Below are 23,413 nucleotides of genomic sequence, written 5' to 3'. Positions count from 1 at the left end.
TTTATAATAGGAGTGCTTTACATTGGCTTCAATGAAAATGGAATCTCCCAGTTTGTATTTGATGATTTCATGCAATGTGTAATGATTAAAATCTTTATACAGTGGGCCCTCGGTATCCATTGGGGTTTGACTCCAGGACCTCCCATGGATACCAAAATCTGTGGATGCTCAAGTCCCATTGATGATGTCCCTAAATGATGTCCCTAATATAAAATGGCAAAAACAAAGTTTGCTTTTGGAATTTAGATTATTTTTGAATATTTTCAAGCCATGGATGATTGAATCCACGGGGGGGAAATCCATGGACACAGAGGACTGATGGTAGTTCCAGAAAAGTGTATTATTTGAACCTGCATATCAAAACATATTTTATTAAAAAAAACATTGATTGACATTGATATAAGAAAATATAGGGAAATGAATGAATGGCGTAGCATGATGCATTAGGTAATATGATAAAATGTCTAAGCAGAGGGAGTATAATGTTGATTTTATTGTAATGTTGCTTTTCCTTACAAAGGCACGCAAGGTAGCAATTTCATCCTTATACTGAGTTTCTTAGGAAGCATGGGTTGTCCCAAGCTTATCTGGGAAGTGGGTCCTATGGTTCCTCATGGCCACACTTCCCAAAAGGACTTGCAGAGAAGCATTGCAGTTTCCCATTGCATCATTCAGAAGCCATTCAGAAAGCACAGGAGGAGAAAAGCAGCAGAGGTTTTTAGAAAAAGTTTTGTTGATTTTAAAGATCAAGCAAACCTTTGGATACTCTATGCTTAAGCAACAGTCCTAGTCCTTGAGAAAAAAATGATAAAGATCTTTTCCTCCTTTCCATGATGTCAGAGGTGCATGGAATCACAGAAAACACCTCCATGAACGATTGTGGGGGAAAGCCTAAACAATTTTCAGCCTAACATTAATTTTACCTTGTTAAATTGATTATTTTTCTCTACCACCTACCCAGATATTAACATTTTGTTTGTTATTATGGTTATTGGGCTAATTGCTCTCTAATATGAGCAGAAAATATAAGGAGCCCATAGGCAGAAGAGATAAAATCCTGAAAATTTTAGAGAAAATTAGGGAAGTTCTTTGGCATTTTTTTCAGGGAAAAATAGAAATGGTGCATGTATGTGTGTTGGGGAACTTAACTATATGTAACACCTTTTTTTACCAGACCTTGATTTACATTGCCACAAATGCCTCAATTACAACTTGCTTAGCATATATGATTTTAATTTTCATCTAATTATGAAATCTAGTAAGCAATCTTGAGCCTCATTACTCAGAGACACATTGGGCTGGATCCAGACTTAGGCATACTGAGAAGTCATTGAGACTGTAAGTTATGACCAGTTAACTCATTGTTCCATAAATCTAGTAGCTGTGTAAGGGTGTATGTACAAGCCAAATTGTGTATGTATCCAATGCAAAAAGATGGGTAGAATACTACAGTGTTCCTCTGCATTTTTATTTTTCCCCTTTGGATAATATATGATCCAGTGATGACACCTATTATGAAAGGCTGTGTTGATTCTAAATTAGACAAAAAATTATGCCTCTGAATAGATGTTATCCAGGTTGAATAAATGAGCAACATCTGAGTTTTGTGCACCTGCACCCAGCCTCTGTGCTGCTTTGCTTCTTTCCGTTGCACTGGGAAGCTGCAGTTATTCATAGTCTCCCATTACATTCAGAAAGGGAACTGTAGTTAATAGCTTTGGAATAAGACAGTTTGGGAACTAACTTGAAGTAATATTTAAGCACTGAGGAGATACGGCTGCAGGATGCTTCTCAACCATGGGCTACGAGTTCATATACTTGTTGTAATCCTAAATACACTATCAAGAGGAATAGTTTCTATTGGATCTGTGATGATGATTCAGTGCTATTCTACCCATTGGCTTCCTGGCAGTGGGTGCAGTGGAATAGATTTAAATGAGCAATTTTCAGGCAGTACTTGAATTGGATCTGAATGCTTCTGATGAATGTTTGGCACTGTGACTGCTTATGGGACATGTGACTGTATTTTTGTAGTTGAACAAATTGAATAGTGATATACTCCTGGTCTTATAATAGTGACTTGGTGTATAGTCCTGACGAGTCTGTGGCAATTCAGAGCACTCATTTCATAAGCAAACTTTTGTCTTTAGTTCTGAAGCAAACTATGGTCATTATACTTGTATGTATTTACTAACCATAGTATGCAATTCTTAAGGCTGACCTCATGAACTGTTCATATCATAAATTAGTTTCTTCCATTCAGCTTTGCTTTGGGATTGTTGGGTTTTGTGTGTGTGTGGGGGGGGGGGTTGTTTTGGTTTTGAAACATTGCTGAATATGTTTTGGTATGCAGCTATATCTCAATTAACAAAGTAGTTGTGTTCCTGGGCAGTTCCCAGTAGATAAGACCCCCACATCCTGTAGTTTGGGTTATGCTCCTCCCACCCACTCCAATAGGCAGGAAGTAAAAAAAGAGACCTTCTGGCGACCCCACGTGGGTGGAACTAACCCTTGAAGGCCAGTCTTGTCCTGCCTATCACTCCAGTAGGATGTGTTTGCTGTTGCTCTGCAACTTCTTCACTACAGCCACTCCAGTCCTTTTCCTTCTCTTCGTTTCTCTTACTGCCTTGGAATCATGAAGAAAGACTGAATATGGCAAGGGCTCCCAGGATTAGAGAAAGGTCTTGGCTTTGCCTATAACTCTCCCTCTCCTCCAAAGCTGCCCCCGTTCATGGTAGGAGCACAGTTTATGCAAACAGCTTTGCAGCACATGGGAACTGTGGAAATAGATGGTGAGGATTATCCCCTCCATGTCTCTGTTTCTCCACATCACCTCTGTCCAGCCCGTTTAGGGCCAGGGATCAGTGAGGAAACTGGCCAGAAGTTATGGAAACTTCCCTTCTCAGCATATCTGCCCAGCCCATTCAGGGCCAGGGTTCAGAGGACAGGCCAGCCAAAAGCCATGGCAAAGAGTTTCTCTGCATCATCTCTGCCCAGCCTGAAACAGGGCCAAGGTCAAAGAGGCAAGCCAGCCAGAAGACACAGGAGAAGGGGTGGAGATTTGAGATCAGAGGTAGAAATAATGTGGAAAGAAGAGAGATAGGTTCCCACATTGAAAAAGAAGAGCGTGTTTCAGTGAACATTTTATTCAGAATTAACAATACATACATAGAATATGAAACATCAAGGTCAGCTAACTTATGCATAACTAAGGCCCGAAACAGATGGGCCAAAAGCACCGCCTTCAGGCAGATCTAGGAGTGTGGTGTTCGGATGACTGAAGCCACACTGTGGCCCCCTAAGGTAGCCCAAACCCAGTGCAAAAAAGGAGCACCAAAAAGCATTCTTTGCTGGTGGTCTGTTGCAGACCATGGTGGCAGTCAGCCTCGGTACTGCCCCATCTGGTCACCTTGCGGTTGGAGCAGCCACCTAGCTGCTTGAAGCCTTCCCAAACTGACCTCTTTGGAGTTTTCACTCTCCAGTTGCATAGCTGTTCCCACCGGACTGTGATCGTGATTGATTTTATTGACTATTTTATTGGGAGCATTTTATTGGGAATTGTTGTTTTAACGCTATTTTAGGGTAAGAGGGAGATAGGGAATTGGGATTTGATATGTCTTGTTATGTTTTTACTTGTGGCTTGTTGTGTTGTGTTTTCATTGTTTTTTGTTTGTTACCCGCCTCGATTCAATACAGGGAGAGGCGGGATACAAATAATAATAATAATAATTATTATTATTATTATTATTATTATTATTATTATTATTAAAAGCAGTCTGAAGATTTAAACACTACTTAAAGAATTCTTTGAGGATTTCTACAGGGATAATATTTTCTTTCACCATCTTCCTCTTTTCTTTTGATTTCTGTTTGGTGAGGCAGACTCATCTGATGATCTCCCCTCTTCCTTGTGGTTGGCTGTTCTTACATGCTGTGTAAAGCAGTGGTTTCAAAAACTTTTTAAACTCCTGTGACATCCTCCCCTTGCTCAATGAAGTACAATTGACCCCAAACATTTGCAGGTGTTAGGGGCACAGTACCCCACCTCAGCGTGCCTCAAGCCAGGAGGAGTTTGTGGGCTGCTTTTCAATGTTGTCCTTACTCCTTCCCCCCCAGCACGGGTTCCCTGAAAAACAATGAAGAGCAATCCCCCCAGCCAGATCATCAAATAGCAAGAAGCAACTCTCTGACTTGAGGCACAGAGAGGCAGTTGTAGTGCCTTTTCAGCAGCTTCTTCTTCCTCTTTCCTTCTCATCCCAGGCAGGCAGGCAGGCTGGCTGGCCTCTACGCACCTCATGGTCATAAGGGTCATGCGCCTACTGCACCAGTGATGGAACACGTTTAGAGAAGCAGAGCAGGAAATGCATTGAAAAGGATACTTCACTTGGCTCCTTTGCAGGGACGAGTTACTCCTCAACAGTAGATATACAGAGAGAGGCCTGCTCTTCTTTTTCACATTTACTGAACTTGCAGACTGACTTCTTGTGCCTCATTCAGGAACTATGACATCTCCTGAGGGGTCCTGCCCCACAGTTTGTAAGAGCTTTTGGAGGCAGGTGCTTCTTTAGCTTGTCTGTTGTAGGCAAGCATTTGTTGTTGTTAACCACCCTTGGGTTGGTCTTGACTCTTGGCAACTCTGGATGAAACATCTCCCAGACACCTTGTCTTCCACTACTCTTCCCAGTTTTTGCAGGTTCATATCTGTGACCTCCTTAATTGAATCCTTCCATCTAGTATGTGGTCTTCCACTTTTCCTAGCATTATTGTCTTTTCTAATGAGTCATGTTTTCTCATCATGTGACCAAAGTATGACAAAAATACATGACTACAGTAGATCATTGAGAGTAAAATTTTGCTCTTTTCCAGCTCAAGCTTTGTTTATTGCTTTGTTTACCACAGTGTGTTTCTGCATCTGTGTTTCTCCAGCTGAACTTCACCATTTTGCTGATGTTGCTAAAAAACTTTGAGTTAGACAGAAGATTAAGAGGAAAAGAGGGGCTGGGTGAGCATAAAAAGCCTTTGGAAAAAGAAGCTTTGTTATCTGAGGCCTAGTTAAGTGAGGCATGCCTATATTTTCTCCATCAGCTAGAATGTCAGTCCTTGTCCATTATATTGCTTTGGTAAAAGAGGCTAAAAAAGAAAACATACTGTGCATTATCTCTGTTACCACATCTGATACTATTTTGTGCAGGTAATGATCATGGTGTTTTTGGAACAAATGCTCATCATCATTAAAATATCTTGCCTAAGAACTGTAGCAGTTCTAAACCTGTTTTAATCCTACATCTGCTCCATTTTGAGTGGTATTTTGACACAGACATTAGAGATCCTGGCTTACTTGTGGGTTTTGCAAACAGATAGTTGAAATTTCATATTGTCATTTTGTATTTTAGTTTTACCATTTGTTTTATCTACACAATTGATAAAACAAGCAGCTCTTAAAACACATACTTTGTGTGCCCTCAAGTCATTGATGATGACCCTAAAGTGAAGCTATCGGGGATTTATTTTGTTTTGTTGCTCAATTTGTTCAGATCAGGTTTGTCCTTGCCTTCCTTAGAGGTTGAGAAAGAGTGACTTGCCCAAGATCATTCAATGGGTATCCATGGCTGAACAGGGATTCAAACTCTGGTCTTCCAGTGTCCCTAGTCCAACACTCAAACCACTACACCATAATGACTCTAAATACATGGAGGTATGAAATTAAATACTGGAGGAAAGATGTGGCCGTGGGAAGGAGAAAGCCCTGCCTCTCTGTTCATTATGAATCTTTTAAAAATCTACCATGGGTACATAACTTTAATAGACTTATTGTCAATTAATAACTGTTGTATCACTGTTTCTGCAGCAATCCAGTTATGTTTCAATGTACTGCATACTTTCTTCAACTAAGAACTGAAAGAATCAGTCTAAGAATCATAGAAGAACCGTAATTGTGGCAAACATGGGCTCTCCTGCTATATTCACATACGTGGGGGTCATTGACACTCACGTTTTTATACCAAGAAGATCTGGAGAGATTCAATGATGCAATACCAAATCGAAGTTCCCACTATGTTTACCACACAAAAGCATCGGTGCGCATAAGCTGTCAGATTTTATTTTTTTCAAAAGGTCCACTGTCTCATGCTCCTAAGAGAACCCCGCTCTGGGAATCAGCCATCAGTGCAGATAAGGGGACTAATTCACTGTCAGAAGAGGAAAAAAGCTGGTCATTGCTTTAAAGGGACCACTTTCAGAAGCACGGGAAGTTTGAATCCACTGTATTTATGGAGCCAGTTTCTTCACCCCTGCAACCAAGTGCCAAGAGGGAAAAACTATGGCGCTTTGCCGGCAGGGCATGATCAGTGGGATGTGTATGTTCCGCCCCTCTGCACATAGCCCCTCCCTTCCTGAGTGCTCTGAATGGAATCAACAGTGCATTCTCATTTGTGGCTCTTTTAAAAAGATTCAAAAGTACCCAGTTAAGTGGGTTTTTTGCCAGCCCCCCTGAAAAGTGCAGTGAGTGCGCTTGGTGCAAATATGAACGACCCGGAAGTAATCCGGTTTCCACACTGGGTTATTTCATAATGTGAATGAGCCCATAGTTTACATGCATAGCACCATAGACTATCTTCCTATGTTTAGCCCATATTTTGCTCCTTTGACTGACATTTGATAGGTTTTTATTTCCTCAGATGTAAAATTAAATAATTATGCTTTGTGGTACCTGTTCAGACTATAAATTTGTGCTGTCCCTTTATGCTTGCCAGGGCAAGTACCAGCAACAAAAAGATAATCTTGAGTCATTAAATAGAAGAAAGATGAAATCTAGAAACATTATTTTCTTGAATTGCAGTATGGTGCAGCAAGCAAAGACTGGAAGCTTTCTCTCTGGTTCTTGGTATTTCTTCTCTTCTACCTAAGTCCTACTTGCAAGGCCTCAGTTTCTAATTTGTACTCATTAGCAGCAAGATACATTGCCTTTAATTTGTAGCTAACTGATTGTAAACATATTATATAGTGGCAGTTTTGAAGGAAATCCAGAATATATTGTACATAGATGTTTAAATATGACACAATACATATGTTTCTAAATCAGGTTCCATGCAAAGTACTGATCTGCTAGGTACATTATATATGGCTTCTTGATTATTTGAGGCACATTGATGGGCAAAATTGTTCTCTTCATTTTAAGAGCATATCTTTACTCTGAAATCCATTTTGGTGTAAGAAAGGCAAAAGTATTTGATTAGTTGCTAGACTTGCTTTGAACTAGGTTAAATCTAAGTCTTTCAAAAACAATCATACTTTTATTATGCCATGTTACTTTAATGTAGTCTGGCTGAAATGTGTTTCTGCGGGTGAAGTTGGGAGGTCGAGTTTTTATATGTGCATGTTCTACATCAAAGGAGTTTATGGTTCTGCTCTTGATTTGATGAGAGCATTTTCCATGGAGTACTTCTCTACCTGTTTGACAATGACTTCTCTGTTTACTGTATTCTCATGGGTTCATACTGTTACTCTGCAGCAATGGCAGCTAGTAAATGGACAGTTCGTGGAAAAAAAATACAGGAGAAATTGCCTTTTTATTACTTTAATGAACTTAAGGACAAAGTGTAGGTAGCATGGTCATGTATTTACATTTCCTTACATGCCACAGAAATAATTTGCTGTGGAATTAACTGACTGCTTCTCATTTTATTTATGTGGCCATAGATAGTTTTTTGCTCCCAAAGCAGTAGCAATATAACCCAAATGTTTTTTGGCAGGTGAAGGAAAAAGCTACCTTGTTTGTCCTTTTTTATGTGAGATGTACCAAAATCCTTCATTGAGTTTTGTGTGGATTTCTGTGTTGCTTGTTCCAATGAAACTTCTCTTTTTCATTACTGTGTTACTGAACTGTCCCATTTATTTTGCAAAACACTCCATAACTCATTTCATTCTTTCAATATTTTTTCTTCCATTAGCTTTATTTACCACTACCTATGCAATAACTACTTTTCTAACTTTACCATTTTCTCCCATTTTTTTTTCACACAGTGTTATTACAGATCTTATAGCAGTCGGTTTAAAGGTAGGCATCTCTTTCTGTCCTTTCATATGCATTTGTTAATCTCATATTTTTTTTAATTTTTGGATAACACATTGTTTATATGCATCCCTTTTTCTTGTGGCGTTGCTCTGTTTCATTCTTATTTTTCCCTCTGTGGATCTTTAGTTCATATAGGTTCACAGTTGTGTTCCTTCCAATTCAACATTATGTCATTAGTAGATTGGAGACTTAAAGATCTTAAGGACTCAAACTCTGGGTCTGAGAATCCAGTTTTTAAAAAATAGCTTCTGAAAAGTTGGGCCCTATCCCTGTTTGAGCTATATAGATAAAAAATAGTTTAAAAGCACTCTTTAAATGACTAAACTGTTGTAGCAGCCCTTTCATTTCAGTATTGTTGAATATGTCTGGTTGGTCTGTGCTCTTCAGAATTTCAAGAATAAAAAATTGAGTAGTCATACATCTTGTAAAGTAAATAGTACTTTGTAAGTAGTAGTCTAATTGATACTATCTTCCCCATCATTGATGCGAAATGTTGTTGGACTTACGTTGAAAGATAGAGAGCTAGGGTAAGTAATGTACAAACGTCAAGAGGGGGCAGCTTCTTTTAGCCCTTGCCAACAGGAGTTCTAGTTCAAATATAGTGTATGCCAAATCCCTACTCACTATAAAATTTTCCAGTTAATTGGGGTTAATATAACCCAGAGGTACAATGTCAGTGAAACATAGTATCCTATTATTACATTCTTTACTGTCCATCTCAGCTAAGATAATCCTGTACAGCTCAATGAAGAAATGGGGCTTACTCTTTGATAAAATGGAAGTGAACAGAATTGCAGGCATGGACAAGAATGTGGGTTTGGGTGGTGGGAGGAGACAAAATATTTAAACTTTTTGTACAAGTTACTGAAAACTACTAAAAAGTACAAAATTGGAAAAAAAAGAGGGGGGCTAAGATTTGAGATACCAAAAAGACGAGTGAATCTGGCAAGAAGTAACTGCGTAGAGAGTTGGTTACATTGACATTTTTTAAAGCTGAACCATTAATTGAATGATACTTCTTATAAATACCTCTAATATTCAGACAATATATTTTCAGTTTTCTGAGTTGCAGTCATAGTAAAATGGTGTATTCACATAGAAATGGAAGTATGATTTTTGAGTGATACAGGGCTTCAAATAAATGAATGGTAAGTTCTACTATGTAATGGTTACAGTTGGAAACTGTTCATGCTTTAAAAAAAACCTAAAACAAAGTGTTATGCCTAATTAGTCCAGCTTGTAACATCTGAATGCCAGTAAAGGCTTAGATTAGAATGTGTATTTCTTTTTCTTGTGAATTTGACTCATCCATTTTATGAGATAGGAAATTTGCCCTACATTATCTTTTAGGTAAGGAGCCTGTTCCCCTGCCTTTAGTGAGAATACACAGATACAGGGAGGCCCAGTTACATGCTCAGAAAATCTTTCCAGTGACTTTCTGATCCCCTCCCCCAAACGGGTTGCTTCTGATTTGATCTACCTGCCTTGATCTACCTGCCTTCACTTTGAAAGCAGTCAGTAATGATGGCACAGCAGGGTGTATATTCCTCATATTGGAGATTTTACCTTCAAACCTTCTTCCAAACAGGAAAGTTTACATTCTTTCTTCCCTGGATATTGGTGAAAAAATGTTATATGAGCATGTAGATACTGGTTCCGCATCATGCTGAATGGCAGGAAAAATGGAGAAGATGATGAGAATATTAGTTGGAGGCCTGTTTAAGATCTTTCCAGATTTAAGAGATGAGGAAAAGTTGAGCTCACTTTAGAAGTTTTCAGATGGCTGTTACTGAATTGAGGATAAACATAGTTTGGGGAAGAATAATAGTAATTTTACTTACCTATATTTCTTTTAGATTAAGATTCTTTCTAGAAATCTTGTCCACTTTTCTATATTAATCTCTGAGGAATGCATAATAGCTTCCAAGGAGTTCTAGTGCAGGGACAGAAAAAAGGTAGCTCAGGAATTACTGGTGGATTTCCAAGTGATATGCAGTAGATTAGTAACTATCTTCAACTCTCAGTGGGTTTAAAATAGGATCAGCAACAAAACACCTTTATTTCTCATCAATTAGGCAATTTTTTTTGGAGGAAATGGGAACATAATTGTATACAACCTAATTTGTGTGCAGACTAAGGTTCTAGCACTGAAAAATATCTGGGCTTAGAAGAGGCACCTTGCTCTGCAAATCCATTTTCACGAGCAGGTACTTTAATAATAATAATAATAATAATAATAATAATAATAATAATAATTTGTTTTATTTATATACCGCTATTCCAAAGATCATAGTGGTGAACAGCAAGTAAGCTAATTAGCAAGTAAGCTAATTAGCAAGTAAGCTAATTAGCTTACTTGCTGTTTACACCTTACTTTACACCTCAAACCTGTTGGTGGTCTTCTGGGTTCAAGTGAAAAGCAGATCCTTGCAAATCTAAAGTTTTCCTACGTGTGTCATAATCCATCATGTTCATCTAAGAGCAGTATTATTTCAGCAGAATGATAAATAAGTCTCCTGCATAGATTGGAAACAGCTTTCTGCAGTTTTAGTCAGATCAGTAGTTCTATATCCATATACCATGATATGTACAACATGTCAATGTTTGCATACATCGTGCTTTTTCGTGTTTTTTCCTGAACTTTATACAAATGTAATGCATTTGGACTATCAAGCTTGCTCAGGAAAGGATCAAAGCCATTCTCCCACCAGAAGAACGTTTCTCTGTTTTGTTTTGTTTTGTTTTATAGTAAATTTGTCATTGCCAACCAGGATATTTCTTGAGTGTGATTTCCCACTATAAAATGAAGAAAATGCACTTCTATGGCCCGGTACATACCGGCCCTTTGCGGCGTCATGGTGACGTGCTAGGGTTGCCTTGGGGTGGCGCATGCACGCGCCCTGCAACCCTAGCAAGTGATGAGGACATCGCAGCTGCGCAGCACCATCCACACGACGCACACAGCTATGACGTCACAGCAGTGCAGCATCCAAACAGTGCTGCGCATCTGCGACGCCATCACGCCATCTGGTGGTTTGCGGTGGCGCAACTGCGCCACAAAAAGGAGCCGCTTCTGCTGTAGCGCTGCAGAGGCGCATCCCTGGTGCCTCTTTTTGGCGCTCTGTTCCTCGCCTAAATCTCTCAATTTGTCCTCCAATAGCTATTCCATAATTTATCCATTGGATCATATATGCCACAAATTGTGCAGTCAAGTTTCCCACATTTGTAATGCAAGTTGGCATTTTGAATTATCATTGTAATTTCCATATCTGTGGATGATCAGACTAGTTTCCTAGTTATGACTGACTTAATTACTAGGAAGAGATGCTAGTTGTGGATGTTCTTAACTTCAGCATTTTATTGTTACAGGTCAAAACCTGAATACAATTGTAAATTTAAAATTCATAAACAAATATACCTCATTTAATGAAGTAGATGTGTGTCTGGGCATTACTTTTAACAGAAAATTTGGTACCAGAGGTGGAAATAACATGGAAAGAACAGGAATAGGTTCCTGCATCACAAAACAGAAGTGTAATTCAACAAATTTAATCCAAAACAGTATGCACATGTGAAATTAAGAAACAGGCCAGGTACGCCTGCAGAAGTACACAAAAGCATATAAAACCTTCTAAAAACCACTTGAAGGCTTCTTCCAAAATACATCCAGGGATGGATGGGTTTTTTTGGACATTGATCAAGAGCCACTTTTATTAGTATTTCTTCTTAGGTGTCAATTCTTTTATACATCTATATTTCTACGCTGGGTGTAGGTGATGAGTTAGACATATCTGCTTTCTGCTTTTCTCTGTTTTCCCATTCATTTGTGGTCAGCAAGGGATTCTGTTTATCTTGCCCATTGTAGATAGGCACACGCTGCTACAATGGGATTGGCTAGAGTAGAATCCCATTCTTTCCCAGCTGAAGATTTACTGCATTGTTTACTGCAGGCATGGTGCTGCAACCTGATACCAGAAGTCTGTGTTTGTCCCGCTGTCCTTCATTATCCTCCCATTGCTGATGCTTGCTAAAGAAAACAAACCTCCAGCTAGACAGAGGACAAAGGGGGGGGGGGAGCGAGGACCCATGGAGGCATAAAAAGACTTTAAAAAGGAGCTCCTTTTTCAGAGAAGTTGTTAAGGGAGGTATGCTGATATAATAACAAATCTCTCATTTAGAAACAGCAGTTTCTTTCAGGATGCTGTCTTATGAGGTAGCATTGGCTCTGTTATAGAAATTGTGTTGCCATGGGATTTAGATGTCACATTCTGTTGGTTTCAATCTGGCACTTTGTTTGCAGTTTAGGTTGTAATCATTAGTTTGAACTGAATGATGACTAGGTGGCAGTATATTCACTGCTGGGGCTTTTGAGTTAAAGGTGTTCTTCCTTTTTTGTGTGTGGGTTATTTGGATCTGCTGTGTTCCCCCCTCCCCCGGTCAGCAAACCCTGGAAATGTATTTTTATTTCTAATAAATGCTACAAGTTAACATTAAACTTCATTACTTGGCCTACCTGTGGTAGTATTGAAATCAATTACATTTAACCATTTGAAATATACATAGTGAGCCTTACTAAGAATGTATTTTTAAAAAATGCTGAAGGTGTACTAGGTCTATGTTTTATACAGATACCAGGATTTTTGTAGCCCCTCACTGATCTGGACACTCTACAGTTACAGATTCTTCTAGCTTTTGCCCGCTGAAATATTTGAGACCTGTCACCTGTACATTTGTTTGCATTATTTGAGGCCAAGAAAGTTCAAGTAGACTGGCAGAATTCTACAGTGCTAATGGAAACATGAAGGAAATGCAGATGTGGGAAATACAAAATATGTGACTGTACCACATTAATAACATTCTTATTTTTCATTCATAAGCAACATTTCAAAGTGTTAAGAGCTAAGAGGCTTGACTTAATTGCTGTACATTATATTTCAACCCTTTCCTCATTTAGCTTGCTGTCAAATATTGTGCTGTAATGAACCATAGAATTTTTTTTAAAGGTACAATTTCTAATTCAAAACATTTCTTGTGGCCTTTCTTTGGTTCTTTGCAGAGATCTGTTGTATTTAATTTCATACAGATGATATATATAGAGTTAATATATTAGAATAATTTATGCTGCCACTCTCTTGCCTTCCTCCTCCTTGTGTCGTCTGGATTTGTGGCTACCATAGCCCAGTGTTAGGGTTTTCCAGGAAAGAGAAGCAAAGCATCTGGAGTAGAAGATACTTGGTCCACTCTGATTTTATATATCTATATCTATCTATCAAACCATACATATGTACAGAATGGGTTAATATTTGCACATTATATACAGCCTATTTTAAATCAAATCATGCCACCAGTTTCTGAAAGCATATTGCCTCCTCCCCCTTTCAATTTAGTGAAAAGAGAATTCTAAGGAAATTTTTAGCTCGTTGATGAATGTTTTAGTAAAGACTCGGCGGTTTCAACTATCTTGATTTTATTATTCCACTTAGTTCTGTATAGACGCTGAATCCTTTCCTTGAGTTATAGACATTCTTTCTCAGTGGCTCTTTAATTACAGTCTTGTATGCTTTTCGTTAGGCCCAGAGTATCTTGATACTGATCTTGCAATGAGCTTCAATAATTGATACATTAGACAATGAAACTAGCTGTCTGCTAACCCTGGCAGAGCAAAAGGAAGACTGAAACAGCTGCTCTCCCTCCCTCTCTGTTAAACTAACAGCCCTGTTTCTAGGGAGATTGCTGCTCAACTTGTTGAACTGGTAGCGAAATGAGATGGTTTTGTTGTTAGTGAAGATTGTTGCTGTCTCCTTTGGGTAATTTGCATTATGAAATGTATTCTTTCTGTAGGCTTAGTTCAGTTCTTGCAGATAGGGCAAATGTATTGGGAATCTGCAGTATTTATTGCTATAGTTGTGTGTGTGTGTGTGTGTGGTAAAAATGCTGAATGACATTTTTGTTGTCCAAGGCTATTTTCTGGCAGTTCCCAGCACCAACTGCATCACTTTATTCCCATTCTTGAATGGGCTTCCTTTCAATTCGGAGGGGAGGTCTCCTTTTCTCTTTATTCCCCCCCCCCCCCTTACAGTTACAGTGCTTCAGTAAAATAGCAGTTTTTGCATTATAGCATTCTAATTGTAAGAAACCATTTTAAAATAGAGAGGATGGGAAATTTTTCCTTTCAAGCCATAGGATCCCATAAAAAAGGGCTTTTGGAAAAGCCCTAGTGCAAATCTAAGAATTCTTACTAAAAAATAATAATCAAGAATGGAAATGAATGGCTGTAAAAGGAGACACATATCAAAACCCATGGGGTTATATTCCAAGAACTTATACTTTTTTTTGACCAGTCTAGAAGAACTCTCACTCATAATACTTAACCACAGAATGTAAAAACTATAGTGCTCCCTTGCCATTTTAAAGCTTCTAAATGTATCTACATTTAGATTTGTATTTTGCCCTTCTTGCAAGGTGCTCAGAAAGCTGTTATTGCAATATTGTGAAGATACATACATGTGAATTAGCCTAAGAATGATTTAGCCAGGTTCTGAAGAGGACTTTTATGTGTGAATTTCCACATTGAAACTGACACCTGACTTTGGCACCACACCTGTATGTAAGTGATATTGGAAGCTGTTTACAAGTATAAGGTTACTTCACTCATAACAAATTAATGTTTGAACTTAAATGTTAAAAAACATAGGAATTTTGAATCTTAACAGCAAATCTCTTCTCAGCTTGGGACTTCTGGAATGGTATGCTTTTGCTTAGTTATTCATCTTATAAAACTGCATGAGGCTTCTATAGAAAGACTAGGAAAAAGAATTGATGTTCCTTAAAGAAAACAGGCAACCAGGACAGTTTCAGCAAGACTGGGGAACTAACAAAGTGTAACACAATCAAAATGCATCTCTTTCAGCATTGTTGTTGTTGTTGTTGTTGTTAAGATTATAAGACAGTACAGTCAGCCTTTCATATCCATGGATTCAACCATCCACTGCTTGAAAATATTCACACAAAACAATTCCAAAAAGCAAACCTTGGCTTTGCCATTTTTTATAAGGGACACAATTTTACTACACTACTGTATGCAATGAAACATGAGCATCCATGGGTTTTGGTATCCATGACAGGTAATGGAACCAAACCTTAGCAGATACCAACAGCCCACTGTATAAGCATTCCCAGAGGGACAAACTCTTGATTTTTAGAGCGGCAGTTATAATGGATGCCTTGTTGGTTGTCCTGATTTTGTCTTGCCTGGAGGAAAGGTCTTTTTAGGAAAAATGAAGAGCAATCTGTATTTCAAATGTTTTAAAGCTATGTGAGTAGGAGGGGTATACAAATGATTGTATATAAAACTTGTAAAATATCCACCAAGGAATGCTTTCAAATTTGTGTTATTTTCTTAAAATGGTGAAAATACAGGGTTCAATCCAAAGCTGCACAAATATACTGCCACTGTTGCACTGGAACTTTGTTTTTTGTAGTCCTGGAGCATTCCAACATGTTTTGACCAACCTGCATTGTCATTATTCAAAGAAAATATGGTTCAATGTGTAGGGAAATTCGGAATGATATAGCAAAACCAAAACATTGAAACATATGATATAGCTAATGCAAGATTGACAAGAGAAAACAATACAGTATTGTCCAGTGAAAAATTTCGTTTTTTCTTCAATGGAGCCTCACAGATTATGATGTGTACTGATAGACCCTATAAAGGAATATTTTTTTAAAAACATTTCCTTCTGTAAGTCATGACAAGCACATGAAATGTATGAAAAATACCAAGATTTATTAAAAATGGTATAAGTAATCTGACTGTAAATTAAAATGGTTAACTTGCAAGATTTAGACTAGGAAATGAAGAAGTTTCAGGGGAAAATAGAATCTAAATTACATTTCTTTTTGCTTATTTCAATCTGCCCTGCTGACATGAACAAATATGTTTTGGTACTCTTGTTCATGAAGCTTTCTGTTGACTTCACTGGAGACCCATCTTGTCTTCTCTGGTAACTTCAGGTTGAAATTTTGTACCAATCTTGTGAAATTGGGGGGGGGGGGGGGGAACCAAAGTGTGGCGGGACCTATATCTTGCTTTAAGACAAAAGAGCTGTCCTTTAAAATTGACTTCTAAAAACGTTTTGGGAGAAGAGAGTCTCGAGGCCAGAGGAGCCTAGAGATTACAAGGATGACTTTGAAGGGGTACAGCAGGGAAGTAAGTGAAACTTAGAACAGGTACTGTTAAGATAATATTTTCCATTATGATGCAAATAATTATTGTGTGCCTTCAAGTTGTTTTTGACTTCTGGCAACCCTAAGGTGAGCCTATCATGGAGTTTTCTTAGCAAAAAATATATATTTCAAAGTAATAATAATAATAATAATAATAATAATAATAATAATTATTATTATTATTATTATTATTATATTTCAAAGTAGATTTGTCTTTGCCTTCTGAGGGTATGACATGTCCAAGGTCACCTGATGGATTTCCATGGTAGAGTGGGTATTTGAACCCTGTTTTTCAAAGTTGTAGTCCAGTGCACAAACTGTTGTACTACTCTGGATCTCTGATGCAGAGAATTAGGCTGGTAATAAAACCTGGAGTTTGATCACTGTGTGCACCATAATGCAGATTTTAACTGTTATTTGCTCCCTCAGGCAGGGAGGTAAGATGAGCTAGTTTAGCTGGAATTTGATCACTTTGTCTTATAGAAGAAGGCATCCTGAGGTAGGGAGAATGGATGAGTATATTTCAACAGACATTTAGCCCTTTCCCCCCCTTAATGCAAAGCAGAACACATGTTGGCTGTTTGAACTGTTTGCCCCACATATTCAGAGACCTGAGGCACAGAGATGGCTTCTACAAGTTCTTGCTTTGTAACTTCATTTTCTATTTGAATGACATGAAACATGCAGGCATTGTAGTACTCTTAGACATCATCCCAGCTATGTTTCAGGCAGATTGGACAAAAAAGGTAGAGAGGGGAAAAAGAAAACATAGTTACATTTCACATTTATGTTTGGTTTTATATTAATTTCACATTGAAAGGAAAACAGTGAAAAGGTGAGCATATATGCAACTTTGTATTTCATCTCAAAAATACACCCTTATCAAATGCAAGTTGCATCCTTCCAAAATTAGAATGTCATGACAACAAATCTCAGTATCTTTTTACAGAGAGGTGTGTATCCTTTTGAGTTCATAGCCCCATCAATTCACTCTGCATTTTAAAGTAACTTTTTGGCACTTTATAGACGGGCTCATAGAGGCGCCGTCGTCACGTGCGAGGGGCGGCGCTTTTAGCCTCCCCTTGTCCCTCGCACATGATGAGGGCGTCAAAATGGCGGTGCCCTATGCACATGGGTGCCGCAATTTTGACATGACGGACGCCTAGCGTCCGCACGTCTTGGTGCCCTTGTGACGCCGCAAGGGCGCCATTGGCACCTTGCAGTGTCACAACCACACCGGAAAAAGAAGCTGCTTTTTGTGGCTTCTTTTTGCTGTGCGGGGGAGCTGTGCGGTTTGTCTGCTGCAGCTGCCTCATGCAGCAAACAAACTAAATTTAGGATAAAACCCATTTAATTTTTTATTGAGGTCTAGCAAACATTTACTAGATATTAAGGTGTACAAATGTACATACTCTAACATATGAAGAAGGAGGATTCTCCTGTTATTCCACTGTCATTTCATTGCCCTTGAACCTGAACTTGAAGCACCCATCTCTTCCTTTTATCTTAAGCAGGCCAGGCTAGAGTCTAGTTTTTCACGTTCACCACCATCCTCCAAGAGCATGCTTGATGTGATCCTGGCTCACTACAATAATTTCTTAAACTTAGTCCATTTGCTATCTTATTTCACATATTGCCTACTGGACCAAGAATTTGTGTAACACAAATGTTGCATCACACTATACTGTGTACTGTGGAACACAAGAACAAGCTGTGAAATGTTGAAGCGTTTGTGAGAGGAGTTGATGCTGCAGACGGCAGGAAGGAACAGTTTGCTTTTTATATCAAAAAACAAAAGCACAAGTATTATTCTCTCAGGCCACCTTACCTTGCAGCATGTCATCCTAAAACTGAGAGTTGGAATAGTCACACTGAGTTTCAACTACCTGTTTTCTGCTCCTTGGTGTTCTCAGACTATTGATGATGATGTCTTAGAAATATTGAACATAGCAAGTGGTGTCATTGTGAGTAGCTACAACAGCAGTTTTTGCAGAGCAAATAAAGTCAGCATTCATTGGTCCTTATTCTGCTGAATATGGAAATACTGTAGATATTTAGATATGGAAAGACACCACTGGATCTTTGCCATTGTGCTGATCCCCTCCCTTGATGTTGTACTGTGCTTCTGAACCTGTCAGATTACAGTTTGTCATAATGCTTTTGTTTTCAGCCATATTGAGAGAGGTGTGTGTGTGTGTGTGTGTGGTGATGGATTTGAAACAAAGTCTATTCTTTCTTTGTAGTAGTATTAGTTGTGTGCCTTCAAGGCATTTCCAACTTACAGTGATGCTAAGGTGACCATATGGGGAGGAGGGGTTCCTTAGCAAGATGAGTAGCTCTGATTATTTTTGCCAAAAGTCCTGCCACTGTTACCAGACACCTCTACTACCACTGGCATGTTTTTATCATCTGGTATACTAGGTAGCTTGCTTGAATGCAGGGAGAGGCAGCTAGCCAAGTAGATGTGAATGGTTTTTGCCCTCCCTCAGTGTATTTGGAGAAAACATTGTATTTTTGTCAAGTCTTTGCACTATAATTAGCCCCCCTCTTGTTTAAAAGTGCTGATCAAAAAATATATATTTTTAAAATTTATATCCTGCTTCTCTGTCCAGGACAACCAGGGCAACTTACAAGTTAAAACTGTACAATCTCATATCCCAGAACACCCCCCCTAAAATAACAGTTAAACAATTCATAATTTAAAACATACCTTAAAATAAGCAAGATAAATAGCTCTATCAATGGCTATAGCTGATTCAGAGGGGTAACGGATTCCAATTTTGATGACTGGTTATCTATTCAGGAAAAGCCTGCCAGAAGAGATCCGCCTTAACAGGTTTTTTAAAGCTGTTTAAGATGGTAATGTGACGGATCTTGTCTGGCAGGCCGTTCCATAATCTGGGAGCAGTTGCTGAAAAGGTCTTCTGGGTGCTTGAAGACAGCCTAGTTTACATAGGTTGCAATAAATTCTTCCCAGAGGACCTGAGTGTGCAGGTGGATTATACAGAAGGAGGTGGTCCCAAAGATAGGTTGGGCCCAAGCCATTTAGGGCTTTAAAGCTCATAACCAACACTTTGTACTGCACCCAGAAACTAATGGCCAGCCAGTGGAGTAATTTTAAAATAGGTGTTACATGATTACTTCTGGCTTTGCCAGAAACCAACATGGCTGCCATGTTCTGCACTAACTGAAGTTTCCTAACTAAGCACAAGGGTAGTAGCATTGCAGAAATTGAGTTGTGAGGTTACCGGCACATGCACCACAATTTCTAGGTCCCTCACTTCCAGGAAAGGGCGAAACTGATAATAGGCATTTCTGACCATAGGTTGTTAGTTGCCAAGTAGCTTGTTAACAACCAAGTATGTTGTTAATTGCCAAGAAAGTTAATTTTAAACACAATGTGCTTTTAGCAGAGTGGTCCCACAGAGTTGTGTTAATGGTTTTGCATTCTGCAGACTGTTGGTGCCTTTTTTAAATAAGTGTATATGGCTTTTCAGAGAGAGTATGAAGATATAAAGGGTGATTTGTGTATCGGCCATTGGTGATAAAAAGAAAGAAAACTTCAGATGACCAGTTTAAGTGGCAGTGTGCAATAATGGCAGCTTATTTATAACCAGTGAATAGGTAGGAAAAGGATCTTATGTAGAATCTTTTTATTGAATGTTTGTTCCTGAAGTATTAGATACCAAGTGTTGTTTCAATTAATTTTTATTTATACAATCCTTTAGTGCATTGTACAATAGGCCCTTTCCTTATGTGGGGGATCCGTTCTGGACCCCCTGCATAAGGGAAAAAATGTATATGCTCGAGCCCCATTAGAAGTAATGGGGCTCATGCTGTGGTGCATACCCCATTACTACTTCTAGGGTGCGCCAGGATTTTTCCCAACGTGGCTTTCAGCAATTTTATTTCTTTTACCAGCACTTTTAAACAAGAGAGAAGACCAGGGGCATTCTAATTATAGGGCAAATAAGCTGCATATGCTGGATGCCGCGTAAGGCGCACTTGTGGATGACACGGGCACACTGTTTAATTTAATAAAATGGGATTTTCGAGTGAAATAAAATGATTATTTTGTGGTTTATGTAAAATCTTGGGACTTTTTGTTGACAAAAAGATACTAATATAAATATCCTTAGTTATCCAAATGAAGCATGGATATATTTACATTTTAATGTTTCTCTCCCCCCACCCCCAGCGTGGATCTGATGAGCTTCTTCCTTCTGATATCGTGTACGGGCCTCTTACCATGAGCAATTCTACTCCTGCTACAGGTATGATTAAGGACACATTTTGCAGCACACTGCAGATAGCCATCTGCCTATTTTCCATGACAAAAAGCCTTCTGAACTAGTTACATCTTATGATTTATTTCTACGGCAGTTACATAGTATATTAATGTAATCAGAGACAGAGACTACCACCCTAATCTGATCATCTTGAAAACTTTTTCTGACTATTGGATTTGCAGCAGCAGTGGAGGAGTGTTCATATGGACTCAATTAAGAGAAGAACCAACCTGGTTCTTCTCTTATTTGATTTAGGCCAGTATTGGTGGTGTTCTACACATTAATAGACCAAAAAAAAAAAAAAAAAACAAGAACCCAGGTTTAAACAAAACAAAGGCCCTGTTATCCGCTGGGGTTTAATTCCAGGATCTCCCGTGGATAACAAAATTTGTGGATGCTTCAGTCCCATTAACTGCAATGGCATAGCGAAACGGTTTCCCTTATATAAAATGGAAAATCAAGGTTTGCTACCTGGAATTTATAATTTTTTTGAATATTTTCAAATGGTGGATGCTTGAATCTGTGGATAAAAAATCCACGAATAAGGAGGGCTGACTATAAAATACATGTTTCCCAACTATAGAAACTATAGAAAATAGATGAGTTTCCCACCAAGTCAGCATTCTTTGTCTAAAATGTAAGACACTGTAAAGCTTTGTAGATGTGATAGTGCTTGTGATAATATGCCCTACCATTATCTGAGCCCAGGTGACCTTCTATCCAGGTAACAAAATGGTTAAATGATGTAAAGAGGTTAAATTACATTTCAGTATTGCTCAGTATCACAGGGTAGATGAGAAAGCCATTGCCCATTGAGATGGTGAGTTGGGCAGGAATGTGCATTTTCAAGATCCTTCTCAGCAGAGGTTATAAAAAGCCTGAGAAAGGACCATGTGGGGGCGGGGTGGGGCTCTAAAGAGCGTCTAACAAAGGAATGCCTGGAGCAAAGGGACTCCTGTCTCCCTGGGGAAGCTGATCAAGGCTGGTCAAAAGGAGCCTAGGCTCCCTATGAACATCAAGGACTACAAATCTCAGAGAGAATGTATTAGCTAGTCAGGTCAGGGGCTTTTATTATTTTTCCTGTCTTGCCTGCAAGGATATAATATGTCTGCAACTTGTAACTTTTAATCTTGTGCCTGAAGGAAAGATGGTCCTTCATGTAAAGAGATACACTGTTACTATTGAAATGTTTTACCTAGAATACAACTTTTTCATTTAAAAGCACTTCTCTCTTTCAGGCTCCTTTTTCACTTGTCTTTGCTTGGTCTAGTCCCTTCACCAGGGTTGGGGCAGGGAAAGAAATGTCTCTGCAGTATCAGAGATGGGACATGCCAGTGGAATCCCAGCAACATCCTAATGAGTTGCTACAAAAGGGAGAATTCACATTAATGGGTGGTGGAAGATAGATAGGTGCTCTCTGGAGGTCCCATTCTGCTCAGCACTTGCATGTGGGGAAGTGGGGACCTCAGAAGCATTACAGTGTTCAGTCACCTAGTTATGATTAGATTGGTTCACATGCTCCTCCCTTCTCCTTTCATGTGAGCATTCCCTTCTCTGCCACTTTTGGCAGCAGTTTCAAGGGTAATTATGATAGGTTTTGCATCAGCACCAGGTTTTTCGCTGAACATAATTGGTGACAAATTGTTTGGAAAAAATCTTCATGGTGGGAAGAAAAAGAAGGAACCGAAGCCCATGGAGTAATCTACTATAACAAGGATGGGCAGTATTATATATGCACAAAACCTCCCACTAATAGATTTCACCAAATTATTTAAGCTAATTAGATCTGTACAAACGCTCTAAAAGATCTTGACCTACCTGGAGAGCAGCCATAGAAATATCAGATATAGTTGAATCTTGATAAGACAAAAGAAGTGTTCATTGACAGCCATTTCCATTTACCCGTAATATTAATTTTTAAGTTAGCTGTTGTTGTTGTTATCTCTGTTTATTCCCCCTTTTCCCTAAAATGTAACATTCAGAAGAGAAAAAAAGCCTTCAGTCTGCCTTTCAGTGTGCTGTAGATATTTGAAAAAAGAGTTTTGAAATCTTGAGACAAAGATAGGATTGATTATATCTCTAGAGTTCAATCTTTCTCATTAATCAGATCTCAGTAAATGAAGCTATAAGTCACATGTGAGTATTAAAATATTTAATGCATGTTTCTGAGGATTAGGCAAAATTATGTAAAATATTAAACAAAAATTTTTAGTGAATAGAAAAGTTGAGCCAATAAGAGGGTCTTACTGTTTTTTTTTGGGGGGGGGGGACCTTTACAGTATTTCTTTGCAGAAGTGACTTCCACAGTGACCTGCTAGTTCCTAATCTTTCCCCAGGTAGCTTTGCTGTTGATTTCCTGTGCCAGGTGAGCTGGCAGCACCATTGGGGACTTCCTGGCTTGAGTTAGGGGTGAGCAGTTGGCAAGGCATCAACTCCCAGGCAAATGTACTCATCTTCTTCCTCCCAAAGCAGCTTATGGCTATAATGCATGTGCTAGCTAAGACATCTAGAGTGTGCATTGGTTGAACCTTCCTTCTATTTTTGGCAAAGCCAAAGGATTTTTTTAAAAATGACTTATGATATTCTAGTGAATGCTCTAAATAGCTCCCTTGAATTTCTGCACCATCATCCATTTAGTGCATAGACTAGCAAAAGGTTTATCATGAAAGCAAGCTGTAGTACTACTGAATTGCCCTCATTCATCTTCTTTCATTCTTAAACTTCCCTGGATTGCTGATATCTTCCTGCTCTGTCTTGCTTGATATATTTTTTTCCCTAAAGTTAATGGCTTTTAGTTACTCTTATAGCTGACTCTCTAAGA

General features: G+C 38.7%; 1 protein-coding gene across 4 annotated transcripts in view; it reads left to right on the top strand.

The window, feature by feature from the left end:
* Nucleotides 1-23,413, top strand: part of PTBP3 (polypyrimidine tract binding protein 3) — a 63,566-nt gene that overhangs the window by 7,840 nt on the left and 32,313 nt on the right. For 2 of the 4 annotated variants that reach the window (XM_089488545.1, XM_089488530.1), the window contains exons 2-3: nt 8,023-8,056; nt 20,502-20,577. In XM_089488545.1, the coding sequence (XP_089344671.1) occupies nt 8,023-8,056; nt 20,502-20,577 (110 nt within the window). The remainder of the gene's footprint in view (nt 1-8,022; nt 8,057-20,501; nt 20,578-23,413) is intronic. The other 2 variants (XM_089488554.1, XM_089488539.1) reach the window with 1 other exon arrangement.

The sequence above is a fragment of the Sceloporus occidentalis genome, unplaced genomic scaffold, assembly GCF_023333645.1.
Source record: "Sceloporus occidentalis isolate IW3139 unplaced genomic scaffold, rSceOcc1.0.p SCAF_1, whole genome shotgun sequence".
Taxonomy (NCBI): Eukaryota; Metazoa; Chordata; class Lepidosauria; order Squamata; family Phrynosomatidae; genus Sceloporus; species Sceloporus occidentalis.
This window is presented reverse-complemented; position numbering and strand designations above follow the sequence as displayed.